Source organism: Podarcis bocagei (genome assembly GCF_964188305.1).
Source record: "Podarcis bocagei genome assembly, chromosome: 6".
Lineage (NCBI taxonomy): Eukaryota > Metazoa > Chordata > Lepidosauria > Squamata > Lacertidae > Podarcis > Podarcis bocagei.
Genome location: NC_138130.1, coordinates 50,951,458 through 50,976,226, shown reverse-complemented (window position 1 = coordinate 50,976,226; position 24,769 = coordinate 50,951,458). Strand labels below are relative to the sequence as shown.

Below are 24,769 nucleotides of genomic sequence, written 5' to 3'. Positions count from 1 at the left end.
AGGATGAAATGCCTATGTTGGACACAATAAAACTATTAGATTCTTTGAGACATCTTTCTCAAAATTGGTAGTATTCACATTCTCCAAAGCGGTGACCTTGCTGGCAAATTTCACACAATTCTGCCCAAATTTTTAAAAGTATAGGAAATTCTGTCTAGTTTGGGAGGTTGATCTAGAGTTTGTGTTCCTGGCATTGGGCAATCAGAATAGACTAGGGGTTCTGTTGGTTTATTGCCCACCTTACTAGAGTCTCCCTGCCTGAACTGACAAAGCTGGTCTAAGAGCTGGTGTTGAGGAACCCCTGGACTGCTGGTTGTGGATGATTTCAACATCCATGCCAAGGCGACTGGCTCTGGGGTGTACTTGACCCTATCCTTGACTCCTGGTTTTCTGCTCAGAATCGTTCCTCAACTGCTTTTCCATTGTGGGTTTCCAGGTGCTTATTTAAGGATAAGGAATAAGTGATGACCAGACTGCCGTACGCAAGGTGTGCAACAGTATAAAGGACACCCTTGCATCAAGAATGCTTAACATGAACATAATGAGCTGGTCTACATAAGAATGTTCTGCCTGTGCAAGTAGTCCCAACTTTCCTTAGACATACACACACGAGGATAAAAATGCAAATAGCAAGTGAACAGGCAGCAATCAGTGATATAGCTGGTGGCAATCCATGTCATCATGGCAACAACAGTGCTTTTCCCAGGTACCATGACTGCTAATGAGCTCCATTTTGGGGGCAGATCTGTGTGCATGGTGAAGGCTATCACCCCAGGAGCCGTAGAACAGAATGGAAGCAAACTCTGGTCGAGAGAAGCCTGTCTCACAGGTCCCAGTGCCTGCTTTAAGGGCAGAGATTCCTGTCTGCCTGGGCCCATCCTGGAACATGAGAACAGAAGGCTTGACAAACAGAGATAACACAGCAGGGTGAAGAAAACACAAGGCTCATGAGACTCCCTATACCCCAATAAGTCTCAGGATCACATAAATCCATAAACAATGGAAAAGGATGAAGCAGTGATTGAGATGCCTGCCCTAGCCTGGGACTTACTTTGCATTCAGGGCATTTCTCCTTTAGTTTTCGGGCAATGCCAGTGATGGTGCCTCCCGTACCCGCTCCAGCTACGATCATGTCTACGTGACCTATCAGAGGCAGAAACATGTGTACAGTTGAAGTGGCCAAAAAGAATTAAAGACACAAATCTGAATGGATACAGTCTTTTAGCCAATTCTGGTATAAGGGTTTTTGCCTCAGTATGGCACAGGCAGAAGAAACACATTTCATCAGACAAAAATGCTATGTGAGAGCTCCCTCTACTGGCCTTAAGCTAGCAAATACAAAAAAATGCAATAGGTTATACAGTGGACCCTCCAGATACGAACTTAATTCGTTCCAGGGGTCCGTTCGCACCCTGAAAATTATGTAAATAGAGGCGCACTTCTGCACATGCGTGCACGGCGAAACCCGGAAGAATACACTTCCGGGTTTGCCATGGCCGTAACCCGAAGATTCTGTATCCAGAGAAATACGTAAGTAGAGGTACGACTGTACTGTGAACATGACCTAGTTCAACCCCCTACAATGCCCCAAAACATCAACTGGAGCCCAGATTAATTGCATAAACATAAGAGAGAATCCATAGATTATGTGAATCCTAGATTCGCATTTCCACCCTATAGCAAATGCCAGCAAATGTATTTATTTACTAATATGTATTTCTTAACTAATCTGTCTGGCCTGCCAGGTCCTGAAAGCCTAGGGCATGTAATAATACATAAGCAAATGAAACAATAATTCTGTATCTATGGATCTATGAGATATTCATTTAGAGCTATAGATATGGGCTTTCAAGATGGGAAACCAATATCTAAATCTTTGCTCTGGCACAAAGCTCCACCGATGGTTTTAGGCAAAGCACTGTCTCTAGCTACTGGTTCACATGTTGTGGATGTCGCAGGTCCACCCCACACTCATGCAATGCTCCATTTAGGGCGTACTTGATAATGTGTGAAGCGGACATGTACCTCATTTACCCAGTGACACAAATACATGGTAGTACATCCGCTTTGTTGCAACGTGTTAATTGGCACCGAGACTAACCAGCAACAGAGAGCTATTTTGAGAATAATTTGAAATAAGAATTGTAAAATATGTTATGCACCGGGATGTGCTGTGGAATTGCTAAGTTATAGCTATGTTGAAGCCTCACCTCAGTTCCAGCCATTAGAGCACCATGCAAATTAAAAGATGTCATAGCACTTCTTGGGAGGTTGTGGACTCTCCGTCCTTTGAGGTTTTTAAGCAAAGATTGGATGGCCATCTGTCATGGATGCTTTACTTGAGATTCCTGCATTGCAGGGGGTTGGACTAGATGACCCATGGGGTCCCTTCCAACTCTAATTCTCGGGCATGGCAAACTTGCAGGAGAAAAGTTGCTTGGGGGCTGTTGGACACCCACTGATACCATGTCTATGCATCCTGGCCCTATAGTAGCCTTGTCATTTACCAGAACCCCCCTTTTCTCAAAGCATCTAGGATGAGGGGCCCAAGAGTTACTGGCCGGCTGAACATACCATCACACTGCTGCAGGATCTCCTCAGCCGTGGAATCGTAATGGGCCAGGGGGTTGCTGGCGTTGCGGTACTATGTTGAAAAATGAAAGGAAAATGTAGAAAAACAACAGTCTGGCAAGTTTACAAAGAGGGCTGTTGCTGGAACACACGTGGACTTAAATGTTTAATAAATCTATAAGCTGCTTTTTAAAGGAAGAATCCTCCACAAAGCAGTATACAATAGCAAAAAGCAGTACCATTAAAAGCAAGCCCATTTAATAATAATCTAAAAAGTAAACACAAGAACAACCCACCACCCCAAATCCTCATGCTATCAGGAAGGGCCATAGCTCAAGGACAGAGCACATGCAAAAGGAGCCAGGTTCAATTCCTGGTGTTTTGAGACAGGGCTGGGAAAAACTGCCTGAAACTCTGGAGAGCAGCTGCCAGTAGACAAAACTGAGCTAGATGACCAGTGGCCTGACTCAGAAGAAGAGAGTTCCCCATGTTTCAATTTAGGACATTATCTTGACAATCTAATTTACCTCATCCACAGAAAGTTATAGAGAGGGAGCGAAAGTCTTCAAGCCCACTTGAAAGTCTCTACAAATAGCACCTGCCTGATCTTCCGTGGATCTGGTTTCTGGAATTTTGGGCCACTGCTGAGAAGGCCCTGTTCCCTGATATACCCCCAGAGTAGGACATGGGGTATTTCTTTGCCAAAGTACTATTATTTTATTTCATAAAATTTACATACCGCTTGATTTTGTAAAGTGGTTTACAAAAAAGATAAAACAATAAAATGCTCACTAAAATGCTCATAACCATAATTTAAAACATACCAAAAGTTTAATCCACAACAGAATAGGTTAAAACAAAGTAGAACTCATACACACTTTCTAAACACCTGGGAAGACTTGTCTAAATAAAAATGTCTTCAGCAGGCACCAAAAAGAATACAGTGAAGGCACTTATCAGATAGCAATAGGAAGGGAGTTCCAATTATGGTCTCAGCACCACTTAACTTAATTTTATTTTTTTTAGAGGTGTTCAAGCTCCTTACGTACCACCAACGCTTGCTCCTCTTCAGTGGCTAACTAGCCCACAAGAGAGCCCCACCCACAGGATGACAATTGTGTATGAGTTGGAGGACAAGTTAAGTGCAATTAACTTTAGTCCAATTGACTTAAGATTATATAGGAAGCTGACTTATAATGAAACAAGCCATTGGTTCTATTAGCTCAGTATTGTCTACATCAGCCTTTCCCAACCTGTGCCACTCCAAATGTTTTAGACTACAGTTCCAATCATAACTGACCATTAGTCATGCCGACTGATGTTGATGGGATGAGCAGTCCAAAATACTTGGAAGGCACCAAGTCAGGGAAGACTGGTCTATATTGACCTGTGAAGGCTGTCCCGGGTTTCAGGCAGGGACTTTTCCATCCCTTTGCCTGAGAATTGGGAATTATAACTTATCAGCTTCAGTGAGATATTAGAACGATGAATGAAAAGGACTGTATTCCACTTAGGACCTAGCTATCTGAAGTACTTCTCTCCTTCTGCCTCTTTACCTGATCCAATATGTGGGAATTAGGGATTTCATTTTTCAGTCTCCACGCCACGCCAACATGAGATTCTGGAGAGTCAAATCTAGCAGTAGTTGGAGTCCTCACAATTTCTGCCCCAAGAGCACGCAAAACATCCACCTGATTTCAAAAAAACAAATTTGTGAAATGCACCACACAACACCCGAGCAATGGGGAAATTAAACTTTAAGCTATAAGACTTTGAGTGGCTTTCACTATGTATTAATTCAGATGTTAGCTATTTTACTCCCAGCGTAATGCCAGTCGAAACTTAAAATACTGAATTTCAGTCCAAATCCTGAACCTCTTTAAACATTTTGCTACCTCACTGAAACAGCAAGTTTGAGAACTACCGTATTAAACAGCATCTACCCCATATGCAGCTATCTGCGTTGCTGGCTAACGATGTCCCACTTAACCAATTACACAACAAGTGACGATTTGTAAGCATCTGAAATGATAAGCAGCTCTGACCTTCTCCATACTCATTTTCTCTGGCATGACGATGATACAGCGGTAGCCTTTCACTGCAGCTGCCAAAGCCAGTCCGATCCCTGGAACCAAGGAAATGCATCACTGAAGGAAGCCACACATTTATATTTTAAAACTCTTTACTTGCAGGAGCAGAGGAACCAGCCTTATACAGAGTCCAACTAGTTGCCTATGTCGTATAGTACTGTCTATATCAGTCTTCCCCAAGCTAGTGCGCTGCAGATGTTTTTGACTAGAGTTACTAACAGTCCCAGCCACCATGGTCAATGGTCAAAGATAATGGGAGATGTGGTTCAAAACATCTGAGAGGGTACCAGTTTGGGGAAGGCAGGTCTACACCAACTGACGTGTCTCTCCAGGTACTCAGAAAGGAACCTTTTCCAGTCTTTTCTAGAGATGCCAGGGATTTGAACCTGAGACCTTCTGTAGGCAGAGCATATGTTCTACCACTGAGTTGTGACATCCCTGAAATGTATGCCCTGCCATTCTGGACCAACTGGATACTCATACTGATAGAACAAGCCATTTTTATATTAACAAGCAGACTGCCTGTTTAGCCAAGTTTCTGGCTGTAGTTAAAAAAGCTTTCAAGACACTTCTAGTTGTGTGGATGCTTCTCTCCCAACACACATGCCAGTTTAGGATTACATCCTGCTTCATCTTTTCCCCAGACATCAGGGGGCAATATCGCTAACCACTGGAAGGTACCATTTCACAGACTGGCGAGGAAGCATTCAATACATTCACTGTAAAAACTAAGGCTGTTTCAACTACAAGGACAACTGCCTGCTGTGAAGTTTTGTGTCCACTTGTACGTAACAACAATCATAACACTCTAAACTTGGCCTGTGCAGAACAGAACCACAACAGAGCGGTCTGTGTTTTCTGAGAGTGTAGGAGAGCAAGAGGTACAACCTTAGATCTTAAGAGATGCCAAAGATCACACTGTTCTTTTTAACAAAAGCAGTATTGATGTTCTAATGTGTTTGCGGAATTATGCAGCACTGGAAGATTCCCAAGAGAAGAGTGAAAAGCTAATCCAATAAGACTGCTTACCATTTAGGTAGGAAACGCTATCTGTTCATATACATTGCTCAGTAATCCTTACAATGCCCCCCATGTTACAGATTAGCTTAGGCCCTGTCATTACAACAGATCATGGTTCTGGTCCCCTTTAAAAGCTCCTCTGTGTTCACTGATTTCTTCAGCCTTTCAACCGCCCCCTCCATTTCTTCCTCTCTGCATGACCCTCATTTATTGATGCCAATCAGCTCTGATTTCACAGTGTCTCTCTGCAGCCAGAGGTGTCATGGCAGCTCTGGCTACCATTGGGTTACCTTCTCTGACTTGACTGCTGAGTGTTAAGCGGAGCATCAAGGAACTTAAGAATTCAAAGGCCCCTGAACAACTTCTGATCAATTAAACCACAACATCAGTCCTTGGCTTTCAAGCAACACTTTGATGTAACAGTTTCCAAGGCTTTCAATGAAAAGGATCAGGCGACATTTGCTGTTTATATAACATCCTGATGATTTGGGGGGGGGGGGGGTCTGACAGAGAAGCAGTAAAAGCTATCAAGTGAATTCAAGGCTGAATTAATGTGATTCACACAAGGGACCTTCCAGCTCATAGTTCATGTCCTTAACCATTATACTGTACCAGCGTATAAGGACAACTAAAGCTTTCTCCATACTGAGGACTTCCGGGTTGGCGCGAACAGCCAATGGCGGATTCCCTCCGAGCTCCGGAGGGAATCGGCTCCGCTGGGGACGGGTCTTACCGCGACGGCGACGCGGAGACCCTCAAAAACCGCAGGCGCGGATGCCTGCGGACCTGGTGACTCGGTGGGCACCTTAAGCGCCCTCCCCGACCCACGAAGAGCCTTTTTAAAGGCTTCGGAGAGGGTACGGAGAGTGGCGTGGTGCTGGGAGTAGACCGCTATCCCAGCGGAGCGGAGCCGTGTGCCATGGCTGATGAGCGCTGACTTTTTTCCTTAAATTCGGACCGGAAAAGAAGCAACCCGTGAGTAGATTGGAATTCGGACTTTAAAATATCTATTTTTGAATTTGATACGACCGGGGGATGTGTCAAAGGGAAGTCCGCACCCCCCCTCCTGCAGAAGATTTAAAGCAATAGCAGGAGAACTAAGTTGGAGAGCCTACCCTTTTGGGGTGAGTTAAAAAGACATTAACTTTCACGATTTGATAAAAGAAGTTTTGAGCTGGAGTGTAAGAGTGGAATTTCAGAAGCTTTTCTCTTGTTGGGTGCAACCCCCCCCCCTCCCGGGCCCGGGAGCGTCCTGCCTCTGAGCCTGTTGAAGAGGAAAGGAGTTTGACAGCTGTCAAAGCTGTCAAACGGGCAACTTAAAGTGAAAAAGCTTGCTACTTAAGATCTCTCTGGACTAAATGTGATACAATTGAATTAAAGTTGTTGGAAACAAAGAAACCAACGAGGTTGAGGACTGTTGGAAAAAGATTACTAAGTAACCAGATTCCCTCTAGGGGGAATTCTGAGACATTACAATGGCTGCGGATGGAAAGTTACTAGCTGAGATAGAAAGAATGTTCTATCTTGTGGGAATTTTACAAGAACAGAGTCTGGCTATGAATAAACAACTCACGACCTTGACTTCTGGAATAAGCAGCTCTGTTGAATGTACTGAGGACTTGAATGGGAAAGAATCTGCAGCTGAACTGGAAGAGATATCTCAAGAATTGAGGAAGACTAAACAAGGAAAGGAGAAAGTACAGATGGAAAGTACCAACCAGAAGGTTATATTAGTGGAGTATAAGCAAGAAGACCTTTGGATCACATGGATTACAAATCTGCGAAAGATGAAGGAGGCGGCCCCTGGAATACTTGGAATACAGGAATTTAAAATAAAGAAGAAATATGACTGGGGCCCCCACTTTGAAGATGAAGAGTTTGTGGAACTTTTGCAGCAGTTGTTTTTAAGTGCTCTTGTGGGAAGAAAACCTGGTTTGATTGGGACAGAACTCCTTCGAGATTCGATGACCAACATAAAGGACTACCAACAAGACCGGCGGAGAGGGACTGAAAGAGATTTGAAGGCCTCGGATGTGAGGAACCCAGGCTAAGAACTGTTATTATGGACATGTATTTGGGAAGGGACGGAAACCAGGGATGGGAGGGAGGGGGAAAACAGAACTTCAAAAACACTCATGATTTTTGGGTTTAGTTAACATGATTTTTATCTAATACAAATTGGGAAATCGATGGAAGGGAATTTGAGTCCAACTTAGGAAAGAACCTAATTTTCTTTAAAAGGTGTTATATTAAGATGGTAAAGAGGAGAAATAATAACTTGCTGACATAATTATGGAAATTGGGATGCATGAAGGGGGGTGGGGGGAAGTCAAGAAACAAGGTTAAGAAAATAAGATTTTTGAAATTATGCATGTTTTTGTCTTTGTCTTTTTTGTGTATGTTATGTCTTTATAAAATGTGAAAATTTTATAATAAAATAAAAATTTTATATATATAAAAAAATAAAGCTTTCTCCATACTTGTTTTCTCCTCTGGATGTGATATCACATTGTGTCTATACGAATGAGTAACGTTCCACAGCTCTGTTGAAAGCATAATCTAATAGAGGACTGGAAATTGTTAAAAGGAGGATGAGTTTCCTTTAAAAAAAAATTGCAAGTGAACATAGATTCTGAAAGGTAAACTGTTGGGAAAACTAGCTCTGACAGTGTTTCTCATTCAGTTTGGTAAACACAAAGAGCTCCATGACTTTACACCAGAGATATTGCTTGATTATCTCACTGACTTCCATGGGAGAGCATTAAGTACATGCTTAATGTTCTCATATCCGTCATGATGTTTCCATTTTGGGGAGAAATAAAGCTCTCCAGATACCTGTTCAGCAATCCCTGTCCTATTATTCTCCTGTCTGCATTACTGCTATGCCCAACAACACAGCCCAGAGTCGCACTACAATTGATCTCACTCCCAAGCAACCGTACCTGTGTTTCCTGACGTTGGTTCGATAATGGTATCTCCAGGTTTCAGAATCCCATCCCTTTCAGCATCTTCTACCATCCTTAGGCTGATCCGGTCTTTCACACTCCCTCCAGCATTGAAAAACTCACATTTTGCCACTGGAAAGCACAAAGACTATGTTTCAACTAGGTTTCATTTTTTCCCCTGTTTATCAAAAAGAGGGGACAAGTCAGCTTTTAATGTCTAGCCCTCTTTCAGGGGAAAAATGCACCTGACCAATTTATAGCCTCGCTGGGTGCACAAACACACATGGTGCAGCAATAGCTTCCTACTTCCTTTGCACCCCGTTGCAGACAACACCCACTAATTATTCATTCGGTATCATTTTGGCACTACTAGTTTATTTATTTAGTTAGTTCTCTACTGTGATTAGTTATATTTTATTTTTCTAGGCTTCTTTTTATTCTTTCTGGTTTATGTCAGTCCAGAGGACATTGTCAATTGGGCAGTCTACAAATGACAGAAGTAAAATTAAAGAAATATAATTTAACACAGAAGGTGACAAAACAAAAGGCTTTTGAGATATCAGCTCTGAATCAGCCCAATGCTGCATTTGTCTTTTGAACTGGCCAGTGGGCTTTACAGCCAAGCCGAGTTTACAGCAAACACTACCAAAATCCTGGCTGAACTGGTCCTTCTTGATCATTGCGACAGCACAAAAGTTTGCATTTACAACTCCAGCTAACCAGAAGATACTTACAAAGTTCACATTTAAGTCCAAAGAGCTTCCCAATTTTGTTGATTCGCACCAAGGGAGTATCGCCAATCTTCTTGAGGATATCTGGCATAATTTTTGGAGTCTCGGATCTAAACCAGAAAGACACAGGAACATAGAGCAGGGATGGGAAACAACTGTAAACCCCACAGCAATATCCACCAGCACCTGAACATGGCTTGCAAAGTATCAAACCAAACGAGCGCACTGGATTCTAACTACCAAAGCTAATCAGACTTCAGTTTGCGGTTCTATTGAATGGCAGCTTACCTTGCAACATGGTGATGGGGCGACTCAGAAGGAGATTTCCCAAGCTCCCAGGTACACTTGCTTGGAATGTCAGGCCTGATCCACTTCCTCTCCTTCTCTGGGGAGGTGCAAGGCTCCTTCTCCGGAATTCCATTCGGTGTGCAGCTGGCTGAGAAGTGAGAGCAAGCCAAGGTGTCCATCCCGGCTTCTGTGGGAAACGATGGCATTGTGACCTCAAGGGAAGAAAGGGACTAATGAAATTTTCACTCGCCATTAGGCAAAATACAGTAATTGTCAATAAATGCAAAAAATTAAGTTTTACCACCTAAAATGACATGCCCTTACTGTACGTGAGACAACCGATCCACCTAGCCCAGTACTAGTTACAGTCGTTTTGGAAGTCGAACGGAATCCGTTCTGGAAGTCCATTCGACTTCCAAAATGTTTGGAAACCAAAACACGGCTTCCGATTGGCTGCAGGAAGATCCTGCAGCCAATCGGAAGCTGTGCCGGACATTCAGGTTCCAAAGAATGTTTGCAAACTGGAACACTCACTTCTGGGTTTGCGGCATTTGGGAGCCAAAAGGTCCAAGTACCAAGGCATTTGGGATCCAAGGTACGACTGTATTCTCATAGGCAGTGGCTCTCAGGCAAATGCCTTTCCATCACCATCGAGCTGGTACCCAGTCCTTTTTTCAGCTGGGTTAAACTCTGGTTAAACTCTGGAACCTTCTGCATGAAAAGCATATGCTCTAACACAGAGCTGTACCCTCTCCAATCCTGATAACGATTCTCTCTCACACACCAGGAACATCTCAGTAAATTAAGGGGGCGGGGGGGGGGAACACCTTCCACGGTTTTTACAAATTCTAGACTAGTTCATCTGGAATTCATTTCCCTACCTTGGTTCTGATTGCACAATTCCCAATATTGAGCAGAACAAAAGAACACCACTGCTGGGTCAGGCCAATGGCCCATGTAGTCCAGCATCTTGTTCTCACAGTGGTTAACTAGATGCCAAAACTAGACGCTCCAAAGCAGAACCTGGGCGCAAACAGAACTCTCCCCAGAGCCCCAGCAGTGGAGGCAGTGCACAGCCATCAGGACAAGGATCCACTGATCACCTGAGGCCCCATGAATTTGTCTAAACCCCTTACTACATCTTGTGACAGTGAGTTACATAGATAACTACAGACTGCATGAAAAAGTATTTCTTTTTGTCTGTCCCCAAACCTCTGGCCTTCAGCTTCACTGGATGATGCCAGGTCTAATAGTAAAGGTAAAGGTACCCCTGACCATTAGGTCCAGTCATGACCAACTCTGGGGTTGCGGTGCTCATGTCGCTTTATTGGCCAAGGGAGCCGGTGTACAGCTTCCAGGTCATGTGGCCAGCATACTAAGCCGCTTCTGGAGAACCAGAGCAGAGCACGGAAACGCCGTTTACCTTTCCGCCGGAGTGGTACCTATTTATCTACTTGCACTTTGACGTGCTTTCAAACTGCTAGGTTGGCAGGAGCTGGGACCGAGCAACGGGAGCTCACCCCGTCGCAGGGATTCGAACCGCCAACCTTCTGATCAGCAAGTCCTAGGCTCTGTCAGCGCCACCCACGTCCCCTGGTCTAATAGTACAAGGGAGGAAAATGTCTCTCTGTTCACTTTCTCCACACCAGGTAGAGTTTTATGTATCTCTACCATGTCCCCCAGCCTCCTTTACTTGCCCTAAAAACGGCCAAATGTTGTAACCTTTCCTTTCAGCTCCCATGATCATCTTGCAAATTGTCCTGTAATATGACTTATGTGACCTGAAAGAAAATGTTATTTCCCTTATTATACTACACGCAGCAGGCAATGCTTTTCTCCAAGATCTCAGGAAACAAGAGGTTAAAAGGCCCAGTTATATCAATAAATAATCAACAGCAACATTAAAGCCTGAAAGACCGGAAAATCTAGAACTAGAAACTTCAAGTGTACTAGGAAATGCTGCCCCTGGACAAATAATAAAGTGCACAAAATATTCCCAATCAAGACACTACTTGGAATCTTCTAGAATTGGTGCATTTCTAGAGATTGACTCCATAATTGTCAGCAGACATTGATAATTTGGCAGCATCCTCTTCTCACTACCTCTCAACACCCATTTGCGCTGATTCAGAAGCAAGATCACAGAAGGCTATATCCTTCTGTCATAAAAGGGCCCCCTTCTGCCAAGGGGGAGAAGTTGCAACCTTAAGCACAAATTTTACCTGAATAGATATTTGCAGAGCCAAGTCATAGAGCGACAAGGAACAAGATAGGTCAGCCTACAAATTCCTAAATTCCAGATCCACTAAAAAGCTTCCACATTGCCCCACATAACAGTTTGCCAGACTAAACTGTGGGGTTGTGAAGTGAAATGCTTTTACAAAGCGGCATTTCACTTGAAGTTTGAGACTTCTCTACTGCATTCTGAAGAACCTTCATATTCTCCTTAGTAGGTGACCAATCATGTAGCAAGTAGAGGATTAGCCCGCTGGGAGCCATCTTGAATCCACTTCCTGCACCTGTCAGTCATTAATTATAACATTTATGCAAATGTAACCAGAAAAAAGGCTTTGCAAAGGAAGCAGGGGAAAGTTTATTTCTTATTTCCTTCTCATATAAAGCCACTAGATTATCTCCTAAGTGGCCTTCATGCTTTGCCCTATTTCACAGGCCAAGTCTAAGAAGTGAGGGAGTAACTGGCCAATTTGAAGAAGCCTTACGTCAGGCATTTTCCCATGGCCACTCCCCTTCTTACCTTAAAATCCCCAGATGAACCTCAACATGAAACAACTTTTGGAAAATAGATGGCAATAGATGCTAGCATCATACAGTAAAGTAGTGCATAAGTGTATTGTACTTAGAATTAAGACAGCCTTTGATCATACACAGCATTGAGATCCTTGTGGGATTATCACTGGGGTGTTCTAGATAAGGGGGTTGCCAATTCCAAAACCAGAGCTCTAGATTAAAGCTGTTGTGAAAGACCTTGAGCTTGCTTTGTAACAGGGTGATTACTGAAAAAACAAACTTTCATTTGCTTTGCCTGGCATATTGTGTCCCAGCTTGCTCTTTTGGATAAGAATAAAAAAGTCCACAACTCTTATAGAGTAAGGAGGGGAGGGAAGAGACCTTACTAGCATGATGATCACATTCACTTCTGGGCAAATATCTGCGGGCCAGATTCTAGTGGCAGGGCAGGGTCAGAGGAAACCGTAGGTGGAACTGATGTAAATTTTCCCTCTGAACAACAGGCTAGTTTACACACACCTCTGTATCTGCCATCCAGAGAACCAGGAGACATCACCCAAGTTCAAGGCTACACTCTAGCCAAGCAAAAACACCAGGGTGCAAAAAGGATCCAGGGGTGTGTGGTCTGAGGAGTCTTCAGAGGGCCAGAGAGAAAGAGAGGCACATTCAGGGCCCACACCTGATGCTCCACACCTTGGGTAACATTAACTTGCCAGTTGCCAAAAGAATACTGAGACAGTTTAAACTGGCACAAGACATTCTGTTGCCTATTGCAAGACACACCTCACGCCATCATATTCTCTCTATGCAGAAGCCCACTGGATCGTACTTCAACATTTGTGAAAAGTCTTATTTTGCAATCACTGGCTGTGATTATCAGTTAAACATCTGGCTAGTTCAGATGGCAACCTTAAAGAAGTTAAGTCCCTTGACCCAGGGACCATCCACATATATACTGGCCTATTCCTATCCCCTTTTCTTAATGGTGACACTGACTATTCATAACAAAGGAATATTCTTCCCAACTGTTGACCAGGGCAGTGGGGTGGGGTAAGTGGAGATAAGCGACAACAATTACCGTATTTTTCGCCCCATAGGACACACTTTTCCCCCTCCAAAAATGAAGGGGAAATGTGTGTGCGTCCTATGGGGCGAATGCAGGCTTTCGCTGAAGCCTGGAGAGCGAGAGGGGTCGGTGTGCACCGACCCCTCTCGCTCTCCAGGTTTGTGCACCTCTCCACAAGCCGCGGGAGCCCTGCGCTGGGCTCCCGCTGCTTGCGGAGAGTTGCCTGCATGCCGAAGGCTGGGCGCGCTGAGCTCAGCGCGCCCAGACTTCGCACACCTCTCCACAAGGCGTGGGAGCCCGGCGCTGGGCTCCCATGGCTTGCGGAGAGTTGCCTGTTCTGGGGGCTGGGGTGGGGGGAAGCATTTCCCCTTTATTTCCCCCCCAAAAAACTAGGTGCGCCTCATGGGACGGTGCGTCGTATAGGGCGAAAAATACGGTAACTATCATGTTGTTCACTGTTCCTGCTGCACAGAAAAAGCATTTTGGTTCCTGGAATTCATTCCGATTATGCAGATAAAATGTAACTGATAGAATTATATGAGATGTCATATGACTGTGTGAAAACAGTCTAGATCCAAGGATCCCCAGGTATGCACCTCCAGATGATGGAGCTGTCAGACACCATCCTGGCACCCAGGTATCTTCACTTGGTCGCAAGTGGCTGATAGGTGCAAACTGTGCCTGGCGCCTGGCTCATTTTGAATACAGAGCATCAGCCAAGGATTTTTAAGGAGGAATGGGGGGTAGATATATCCCATTGCTCCAAACGGGTGAAGACAGGCACAGGACAGAAGCTGTAGTTAGTGGGGAGTATTGCTGTATATCACTTGCACATTAGGAGCTGATATAACCGGGTTCACTAATAATTAAAACCCAGTTGCTTGCCCTCATTGGTCCAGGTCAGGACAATGTGCTTCCATACACCGTATTTTTCGCCCTATAGGACGCACTTTTTCCCCTCCAAAAATGATGGGGAAATCTGGGTGCGTCCTATGGGGCAAATGCAGGCTTTCCCTGAAGCCTGGAGAGCGAGAGGGGTCGGTGCGCACCGACCCCTCTTGCTCTCCAGGCTTCAGGAAGCTAGCCGCAAGCCTTGCAAGCCCGGCGGGAGGTCCCGCCGGCTCGCAAAGCTTGCGGGCAGCAGCCTGCAGCCCACAAGCTCGGGGGATAGTGGGGAGGCGGAGCACCGCCACCCCGCTATTCCCCGACCTGATCTGAAGGCTGGCCGGGGGGGGGGAGAAGCAAGATTACTTCTCCCCCCCCCGCCAGCCCCACAAGCTCGGGGGATAGTGGGGAGGCGGAGCGCCGTCACCCCGCTATTCCCCGACCTGATCTGGAGGTTGGCGGGGGGGAGAAGCAAGCTTGCTTCTCCCCATTGCCAGCCCCATAAGCTCGGGGGATAGCGGGGAGGCGGAGCGCCGTCACCCCGCTATTCCCTGACCTGATCTGGAGGCTGGGGGGGGGAGAAGCAAGCTTGCTTCTCCCCATTGCCAGCCCCATAAGCTCGGGGGATAGCGGGGAGGCGGAGCGCCGTCACCCCGCTATTCCCTGACCTGATCTGGAGGCTGGGGGGGGGGGGAGAAGCAAGCTTGCTTCTCCCCATCGCCAGCCCCATAAGCTCGGGGGACAGCGGGGCAAGCCGCTGCCCCACGGAGGCTAGAGAGGCTGTCCCTGAAGGCAGAAGAGGGAGACGAAGTGCTCCGTCTTCCTCTTCTAGCTTGGGGATGGCTGCGCAAACCTGATTTCCCCCCCAAAAAGCTAGGTGCGTCCTATGGGTCGGTGCGTCCTATAGGGCGAAAAATACGGTATACCTGTAGCTCTCCAGATTTTGTTGGATTCCAGCTCCCATCATCCCCAACCACTGGCTATGCTGGCTGGAGGTAATGCCAACTGGACTCCAGCAATACCTGGAGGGCACCGGGTTCCCCGTCCCTGATATAGACCCTTCTATATCCATCTTCTGTTTATGCCCTACGACTTCCATGGCAGTTGCAAACGATACTAGGAGGATCTCAGTTACTTCATAGTAATGCCTTCTGCGTGCCAAGATTATGCAATACCCACTTGAGTGGCATTCAGTGTATCAGTGTACAGAAGCCGAAGTCATCACACTTTGCATGACATTTATGGCCTTAAGGGTGTGTAATCTCAGCTCCACTCATAGCATGGGTCTTGCCAAACAGATTTGGGATATCTCTTTCCTAAGGTTAATCAGTTATATTAAGGAGCCTGGGAGTCGTTCCAAAATCTTGTTGGTATTTACGATATTATCCTGGCACTGCATGCAACGCTCTGTGGCAAGAAGTAGCAATGTGGAAGCAGGGGAGAGCAACAAACTGGGCTGGCGGGGAAGAAGAGAAATGAGAAATTAAAGCATTTCCCTTCCTTCCACTGTCCTGGGGTCCGATATATAGAAAAGCGTGAAACTGTATAGGAAAAAGGAAAAGAAACAGCCTGCAAAACTTTCACCTGACTGCTGGGCTCCCAGGACAGCTCACTCAGCATGAGACTCCTAATCTCAGGGTTGTGGATTTGAGCCCCACATTGGGAAAATATTCCTGCATTGCAGGGGGTTGGACTAGATGACCCTGGTGGTCCCTACCAGCTCTATGATTAACATCAGATTGGAGGAGGAGGAGGAGGAGGCAGAATCTACCTATTGCTGCAGCTAAGACTGCAGCAACTTTTAGTGCCTCCTCTCTTTGAACTGTTGCATCTCACATCTTAGGTACATGCTCTGTTAGAACAAACTATAACTAAGAACTTGAAACTGTTCAATTATTTCCTCCTGCCTCCCAATCCATGTTCACTTTGTTCTGTGTCTTTTAAGATTGTAATCCTGAGGGCAGCATCTATCTCTGTCTTTCTGTGTGAGAATCCTTAGCTTGCTTTGGGAGTCTTTCTTGGCTAAAAGAGTGGGATTTTAAATACATGTAACTGAACTCCTTTAAAAATATGTGTCCGGTGCAAAGGTCTGCACTGAGGTAATTAAATGATTTAGAAATAAGATACATAGGTCTAGGATTGGGTATAGTGTCTTGACAGTCAGACATGTGAAAATGATCTCAGGATTGCAGCTGGTCAGTGCTGAACATGAGTCAGCAGCATGACACAGCTGCAAAGTGGCTAATGCGACAGCAGGCTGGGTTAACAGATTGTTTCCAGGACACAGAAAGTAATAGCTGCACTTTATTCTGCTCTAGTCAGCCTGGAGAACTGTCTAGTTCTGAGTGATGCATTTTTAAAATGATGGGATGGGTTTAGACAAAGAGAACAAAGATGGTTAGGAGTACAGAAAACAAGTCTCTATCAGAAAGGAACTGTGTGTGTCTAGCACAGAGAGGAGAATCATAGAAAGACAAGCAAATCGTAACAAGTAGCTGAGGGGTTTATTAGGGAAGGGCAGAACAAAAGCCTCTATTGCTGATCACACTAGGGATCAGCCTGTGCTTTAGGTTTGTGTGGCAGCAAGTCAGCAAGATGGCCCAATTTTACTGGACCTTCAGTCTCTGCTAAATTCAGCACAAGGCCCATGTCAAAAATTAGTAGATGGGTAGCTTAACAGGCCTGTCCCTGCTTGTAGGAAAGTATTGCATCTGAGACAAAAGTGATAGGTAGGACTTGCTCTGATGTGCTAGTTTTATGTGCTGGGATTTTCAAAACTTCATTGTTGGGGACCGTCCCAAGATGTGATTTCCCATTCTGCATCTTAGAACGGTACAGCTTGAATTGAATTGTGAACAGCTTTCTGAACTGTGTGTTGCAAGACGTTAGTGTGTCGGCTGCAGTGTGTAGGTGTGTCACGCGAACACACCCCACGCGCCTCCAGGGGCAGTAAAGGGAATAGTTTAACCTCCGGTTTCCTAGTAAAACTGAACTACTGTGTCGCGAAATGACGCAAAACTGAATCACTGCATCGTGAAATGATGCATGTCTAAAAAGTGTGTCACCAACATGAGAAGATTGGAAAGCTCTGCTTTAAACCTTGGGATGGAGCATGCTTTAGCAGAAATGCTTATGTACCAACCACTCCTCCTCGGAAATGGAATTCACCTTGTGTGGCTGTATTTATTTAAGTGGTGCGTCACAAATTCAGTTCATTGTGGAAGAAAATCACCTGCTTTCCATTTCTAGAGAAAGTCTCAAGTCAAAGCTAGCCCACAGTTGACTCACAGATGTAACTCTGGTAGTTTGATAAGAGGACTTCTCAGACCTTGAAAACAATATTGGGCTCTGTTATGACTGGAGAGGGTGTGCCCAGAAGAAAAGCTTTACACACAAATCTCCTAAAGATAATAACACAAGATAGAACACTGCATTCTGGAATCATTTGCAGGTTGTTTACCTTAAATCTTCCTTGTTTTCACATGTTAAATACTTTTTATGCACAACTGCTCTCAATAATTATGTGTTCTTCATCTCCTAAAGCAGGGGCTGGCCAGATTGCTATCTCCCTGACCCTTTATGGGCCAACTTTGGCAGGTGGGTGAGGGACATTGGCAAGGGGGCTGCTTATGGTGGGTATCAGTATGCGGTGAGTTACGGCACCAGTTCCATCAACCAGAGTGGGGGGATCGTTGAAAAACAGCTTAACAAACTTACAAAAGAAGCTCAACAACTGTTCTTGCAACTCCCCCCCCCCAAAAAAAAACCCCTCAATAACTTTCTTAATTGTTAAATTTCTTAATTTTGGGCTCCCAAAAATAAGGGTCGTCTTATACATTGGATTGTGTTATACATGGAAAAATACGGTAGAGCTGATACAAGCCTGAACTTTTCCCAGCCTTGGCCTATCTTTGTAAAATATTTTAGTTGGGGTTTTTTAATTCTTCTGTTACCCCTACAGGTTCACTTCCCTAATATAAGTAAAATGAGAAGAAAAGCTTTTAAGATAATTTTGTGGGGGGAAACCCCAGATCACACATCATGTAGCAGAGATGCCAATTGGGTGTGAAGCTGGGCTTCATTTGTCTAGAGGCAGGGCAAGGCAAGTTAGCACTAGTGGGCCATGGAGGTGTGAAGAGAACCACAAGCCTGCTGCCAGGAACATTTCAGGGTGGAGGATTCAATTATATGGCGCCAAAAGGATGGCATTTCATCACTCTTCCATGCAGAGGGTTGGGGGCAGCCTGTTTGAGTTCATAACTTTATTCTAACAAGACTCCCGCCCCAGGCTTCAAGCAAGCTCTGCATGGCCTGCTCCCATGTTACCTTTCCGTGTTCCTGGCCTACCCATTATAAGAGTTGTCAGAAAAGGTGGGCAATTTGATGCCAAAAATCTAATGGCCCCTTAGCAACTTCAGATATTTCACATTAATAAGGCCCTCAGATTAAGCCACACATTTCAAAACGGACTCCAAAATCCAGCAAATCCTTATTTTTTTTATTAAAATCTCAATAGTACTTTAACTTTCCTCAGATTCGAATGAGGTCAGTGATATGGACTCCATCACTGTCACTTTCCAGTTTAATTGGATGTTCCTTCCCTCCTAGGTGGTGAACAGAACTAGAAACCTGCTCTTAGCAAAGTTGTGTTTATCAACATTTTGGATAGAGGTTTCTCCATTGCAGTGCCAAAAACTACAATAATGTCTTTAGGTAGGCCACTGAACCCTCAGTGTCTGAAACCCCAATTCCTAGATTCGACTTCATCGGGTTTTTAAAAATTTGTATCATTCGGGCTTTTTCTGGCAGAGACAGTGTAAGAGTGATATTTTAACAGGTGCTTTAATTGTGTTTGTTTGTATGCATTTGCATAAATATTGATTTTCCCATTGCTACATGCCACCTTGAGCATGACTCGTGTGCTCCAAGTAACTGTCAATAAATCTCCAGGATAGCAGAAGTGCTGCAAAGCATCTGATGTCAATATTTTTAAAATACAGAGCCAGGGTATGGTATATTGACATAACTGGAATTTGCAGAATCAATATATTAAGCAACATCCTGGCATTCTCAAACATCACAAGGCAATCCCTATCTTGATTACTTGTTTACTGGTTGGCTAAGCTATCAGGGAATTGAGAGGGAAACAGGATTTCGACAGATAGTAATCAGAAGGTTTATATTTACACTTTGGACAACATTATTATTATTTGCACTTTGTAGTCATTTCTTTTTACAAAATGGAACTCAAAAGTGGCATACAAAAGAAAAGTAGCATGTAAATTAAAACCAACAGAAAACTAAAACATGCTTAATAATAATTAGTTTAATAATGATGATAATTTTATTTATACCCCCTCCATCTGACTGGATTGCACCAGCCACTCTCTCACCATCTTTTCAAATATGAACCAGCAATTTCAAGTGCAAAAAGCCTGTGTGCGTACTCTCACACTTTCACGCAGGTACACCACCTACAAAGCTTACCTCATTTTATGGAAGGATCAACTCTGGATGAGAAAAGGGACAATAGACATGCTCTGATGGGTATTCAAAAAAAGCTTACCTCCCTACTATACTGAACTGAATGAGGAAGCCCACCCACCTAAGGACTTTGATATATGTATGGATAGAGAGAAAAGTCAGAAGTTCAGTACAGCCCACTTTGGAACAGTTATTGAAAAGACAGGGCCAGAAGTGACTTTTATAGTGTAATGCTGCAACAGTAGAAAGAACTCTGATCTTTTGGCACACAATAAACTACTACCAAAATAAATAAATAAAAACAGTTCAATCAATTTGTAGTGAAATCTTGAACTGACAAACTAGTGACTATCTTGAAAGCCGAAGTTTGACTTTACTCAACCGTGAGATTTCATTAAAAGGGCCTCATCAGATGTTGAGGATTCCCCATGATGGGTTTTTCATGATGTTATCAGGACTGTTATACCCAAGCTTAACCTGAGTCAACAGTGTGATATCGCAGCAAAACAAGCTAATGCTATTCAGCTGCATCAAGAGAAGTATAGTGTCCAGATCAAAGGAAATAATAGTACCACTCTATTCTACCTTGGTCAGACCACACCTGGAATACTGTGTCCAGTTCTGGGCACCACAATTTAAAGCCATGGTTCTATGAATACCATTTGTGCCTGCAAAGCTCTAAAGTGACCACACTGCTGCATTTGTAATAGATGCATGCCCTTATTACATTTTCTGCTAAAATCTTGTGACTTTCCATAGCACACATGTTCTGGGGGCTTTGTTGTTGTTATAGCCCAAGACTGCTCCTCGAGGAGGCAAGTAACATTGGGGAAGAACTGCAGAACAACTAATGAAGCAGAATAATGGCCCAGGATAAATCCACTATTAATGTACTACTGTGTTGATGTCACATTGCAGAAAACACCCGCAAAAATAAACAAACAGCAGTCTGGAGGGGCCCAAACAAAAGCCAAACACACTCTAAAGCATCTCACCAGCAAGCCATATTACTTATCAAAGGATTTAAATTATTAAAAAAAACAACCCTTGTTTTTCAGCCTCATCTTCAAACCTTGTGTATACCTATATCTATGTCTGTTATCTTTACAACGTTGAAGATGGCAGTTATATTACCTTTCACATATGACTGCTTGTTGGCATAAAGACAGCAATTACATGCTATTGCCAGAAAGTGAGTTACTACAAAACAAAACCACAACACAAAACTCTTTGGACATGCACAACCTATTAATAAAGTATTTGAGCTAAGGTGTCTTGTCTATCGCTGCATCTACTTGTATAGGCAATTAAACCCACATCTAAGTATTTGGAAAGTTATGCCCAAGATAGAATTCCCTTAAACAGCTACAATAATCATAGGTATACACAAGGTTTGAAACATGTTCCATCAACTCATGAAACGATTTCACAGAATACTTATCATCCCTTCTACTCAGACTGGGATTTTCATTTTGTTTGAGAGGAATCAAAAGATAGGTACAGTGGTGCCTCGCAAGACGAAAATAATTCGTTCCGCGAGTCTTTTCGTCTTGCGATGTTTTTCGTCTTGCAAAGCACGGTCCGTCGCAACTGCGCCTCTTCAAGCGGCTTTAAGAAAAAAGCGCAAGACGTTTTCGTCTTGCGAAGCAAGCCTATAGGGAAATTCGTCTAGCGAAGCAACGCAAAAACCGAAAAACCCTTTCGTCTAGTGAGTTTTTCGTCTTGCGAGGCATTCGTCTTGCGGGGCACCACTGTATCTATCATTACCACACAAACACACACATCTGGGCTCTCTTTCATCCCCACAAATACAGAAGAGATGTTAAAAGTGTGGAAAATTCTGACATACATGGGTCCTGTGCTATTTGAAAATTGAGAATTCACAAGCATGTTCAAACTAATATTCCATTTCTATCCCATCTGTATTCATAATATTTTATTATATTCTGCACCTATTTTGTCAGTTGACTATCCCCAAAGTGCACGCGCCCTGTCCTCATTTTATATTTACACATTCACTGAATGCACAAGAGGGATTGTTTCTGCTTACCTTATCCCCAGCCTTGATACATTTACCCACAGGAGAGAACAAGCTCTGGTGAATGTAGGATCTGAATTGAAGATCAGGAGTTGCAACTAAGAATGAAGACCCTCCAGTTGCATGCACTCAGAGCACATTCTTACATTCAGCACAGCCAGTGGCAAAGCTAGCAAGCATGATGATCCCACCTCCCCTCCACATCTTCAATGAATGTGTGATTATGAAAGTGTGAACAAAGCTTCAGTTTCAGTCTTTAGGACATTTCCAATGATGCAGTTGAGGAGGGTGTGTCAAGAACGCTCATTTTGTCATTCCCTGAGGCACATGCTCACCAAACTGCATCTTCAAAGATCCATGTGAGAGTTATATACAATCTGCCTATATTACGTCAACAACTTAATAATTACCAAGAGTAAACACTATCTCAGATAGTGCATCTTTTTAACCAAATAAGACTTCAGAAGAATAAACCAGGTATAGGAAAAGCACTGTTCACTGTTTTACTTCTAAAGCAGTGTGGAACTTTAAAAATGTTTTCCCTTCCACATAACTATTTGCTTACCCACACTTACAGTAACTGCATACAAATGATTTTTAAGGCACACTTATATGGGTACAACCCCTATAGAACATAGTGGGACTTACTGCCAAGTACAAATGCTCTGTAAATCAGTCACAGAATTTCAAGCCTCAGGGACATTTGTTGTTTTATCTTCATAGAATCATAGAATTGTATAGTTGGAAAGGACCCTGAGGAACAACTTGTACCTTTTCTTGTAAATTGCTTCTAAATATGACTGCCCCTTTTCAACAAAAAGATCCTGGGAAGCACGTGCAGTATCTAAGATCACTGCTTCACCAGGGCAAAAAGGGTATACCTGCAACAAAAGGTAAAGCATTCAGTCTCATACCATGAATTTGCAGGCATAATGGAAAAAAACACTGTAGGAACGGATCCCTTTAAGAAAAAGGAAACCACAGAAATTTCTGGAATTTTGCCAGACTGGAACCATATCCAGTATCTTTTGACCTCTGAACTCTTTCAGAAAAGCTCTCCAACCATCGTATCTGCAAAAGGCATTTGTAACTTGAGTTTGCCCAAGATGCCCAACCAAGGCAGATCCTGTTTCTAATGTCCATGCATTTCGGCAAGATGTAGGCTCAAATGAGTCATACACTTTTGAGTTAAGTTCAGCTTTTCATTTCCTACATAGTGGCCAGAATGTAGAATTGAATTGAGAACTACACTCATTCTCTATCCAGCGTTAATGTTCTTCATCTAAATTATGCATTTCAGATTAATCACATTTTCACTTATAAGGCTGGAATTGGGTTTTGCTTAAGGAGGCCTGCAATATGAATGCTGCAACTGCATTTTAAAACTCATAACATCTGCACCTGGTAGGGAGTGCAAACGGCTCTAGCAACATTTTATGTTCACCTACCTGGGAGTAAGCCCAACAGAATTCAGTGCAGCTCATTTCAGAGCAAAATTACTTAGGGTCACACTGCCAGTACCACCCTAAGAAATCTATTTCTAGAATACATAAAAAGAGGCCCATCCCACACCATGATCAATCAAGCCCAGAAACTATGCCCAATTTTTTGTGGTTTGTTTTTGCTTTAATAACTGAAACAGACTGATTTTGCTTTAATAACTGAAACAGGTTGCGTACACATGGGCTTAGCCAAAAGGAGGCAGGGAGGGGCAACTCCCCCACTAACTAAATCAATAAAAATACATAGCTAACTGAGATTCTGCCTCCCCTAACAAAATGCCTGCCCCTCCCCCAACAAAAATCATTGCTATGCCCATGTGTGTACACACTATACATTACCGTAAATCACCCCCCCCAAAGGATATTGGAAACTGTAGCTCTTTGAAGGGTAAACTACAGTTCCCATGACTGTGCATGTGTGCTTTAAATGTATGGTTATGTACACAGCCTAGGTAAAGGATTTCATGAGAAGTATATGTTGGGAAAGATTGAGGGCACTAGGAGAAGGGGACAACAGAGGAGAGATGGTTGGACAGTGTTCTGGAAGCTACCAGCATGAGTTTGACCAAACTGCGGGAGGCAGTGGAAGACAGAAGTGCCTGGCGTGCTCTGGTCCATGGGGTCACGAAGAGTCGGACACGACTAAACGACTAAACAACAACAACAAAGATTATTGCCTCTGTCCTAGTAAGCATTTTCCCTCCATTGCCTAATGGGGTTTTGCTGTTTTCTGGAGAGATAGCAAGGTAAGGCTGGCCCCCAACGAAGAAAAATTAAAGAAATAAAGTTCGTTGAGAAGTAACCTTCACTAAAGCAAGCAAGAATAAATTAAAACCCATCATCTGCCGTTTGGCGCTGCTTCCAGTTCACCTGTTGAGAACTAGATGATGCAACCGGAAGGTGAATGAGAAGAAACAGGCGCTGCCCCAAGGCTCCGGGACGAGGCGGGGGGAGTAAAAGTGCCCAGCGCAAACACACCCTTAACAAAGAAGTCCTCTAGCGATTGGGGCGGTCAGAATTGGCGCTGCCTGCACCTCGTCCTTACCTCGCCCACTTATTGCCCTAGATCAGATGCGCATCCCACTCCTTACTAATCGCGGGGAGAGGATAAAACCAAGACTCACCTGGGTGCCTGAAAGGAAGGAAAGGGCAGCGGGCTAGCTGCGTGGATGGGAAACGCTCCCCGCAAGCAGAGCAGAGAAGCAGCGCCCGATCCAGCCGCGCAGAGGGTTGCTCGGCGTGTGCAAGCAGCCTTTCCCAGCCCACATTCTCTTTTGGAAAGAGCGCGGGCGGTGATTGGCTAGGACGGGGGCGTAGGGGGGACACACCCCGCCAATGAGAAGGCGGCGTGTCAGTCCTGCAGCCTGCGCAGATGGTTTCTCCGAGCTGCATGGCAAAGGG

The 24,769-nt window shown here is 44.2% G+C and overlaps 1 protein-coding gene across 8 annotated transcripts in view; it reads right to left on the bottom strand.

The window, feature by feature from the left end:
- Window positions 1–24,626, bottom strand: part of LOC308588656 (cystathionine beta-synthase-like) — a 41,100-nt gene extending 16,474 nt beyond the window's left edge. For 4 of the 8 annotated variants that reach the window (XM_081197174.1, XM_081197176.1, XM_081197175.1 and 1 more), the window contains exons 1-8: window positions 24,496–24,626; window positions 9,646–9,859; window positions 9,361–9,467; window positions 8,624–8,758; window positions 4,617–4,696; window positions 4,128–4,262; window positions 2,575–2,644; window positions 1,052–1,143 (exon numbers count right to left, since the gene is read on the bottom strand). In XM_081197174.1, the coding sequence (XP_081053300.1) occupies window positions 1,052–1,143; window positions 2,575–2,644; window positions 4,128–4,262; window positions 4,617–4,696; window positions 8,624–8,758; window positions 9,361–9,467; window positions 9,646–9,851 (825 nt within the window). In that variant the 5' untranslated portion in view covers window positions 9,852–9,859; window positions 24,496–24,626. Of the gene's footprint in view, window positions 1–1,051; window positions 1,144–2,574; window positions 2,645–4,127; window positions 4,263–4,616; window positions 4,697–8,623; window positions 8,759–9,360; window positions 9,468–9,645; window positions 9,860–12,912; window positions 13,082–21,878; window positions 21,989–22,514; window positions 22,704–24,492 lie in introns of those variants that run through there. The other 4 variants (XM_081197179.1, XM_081197180.1, XM_081197181.1 and 1 more) reach the window with 4 other exon arrangements.
- Between the last annotated feature and the right edge of the window lie 143 nt (window positions 24,627–24,769).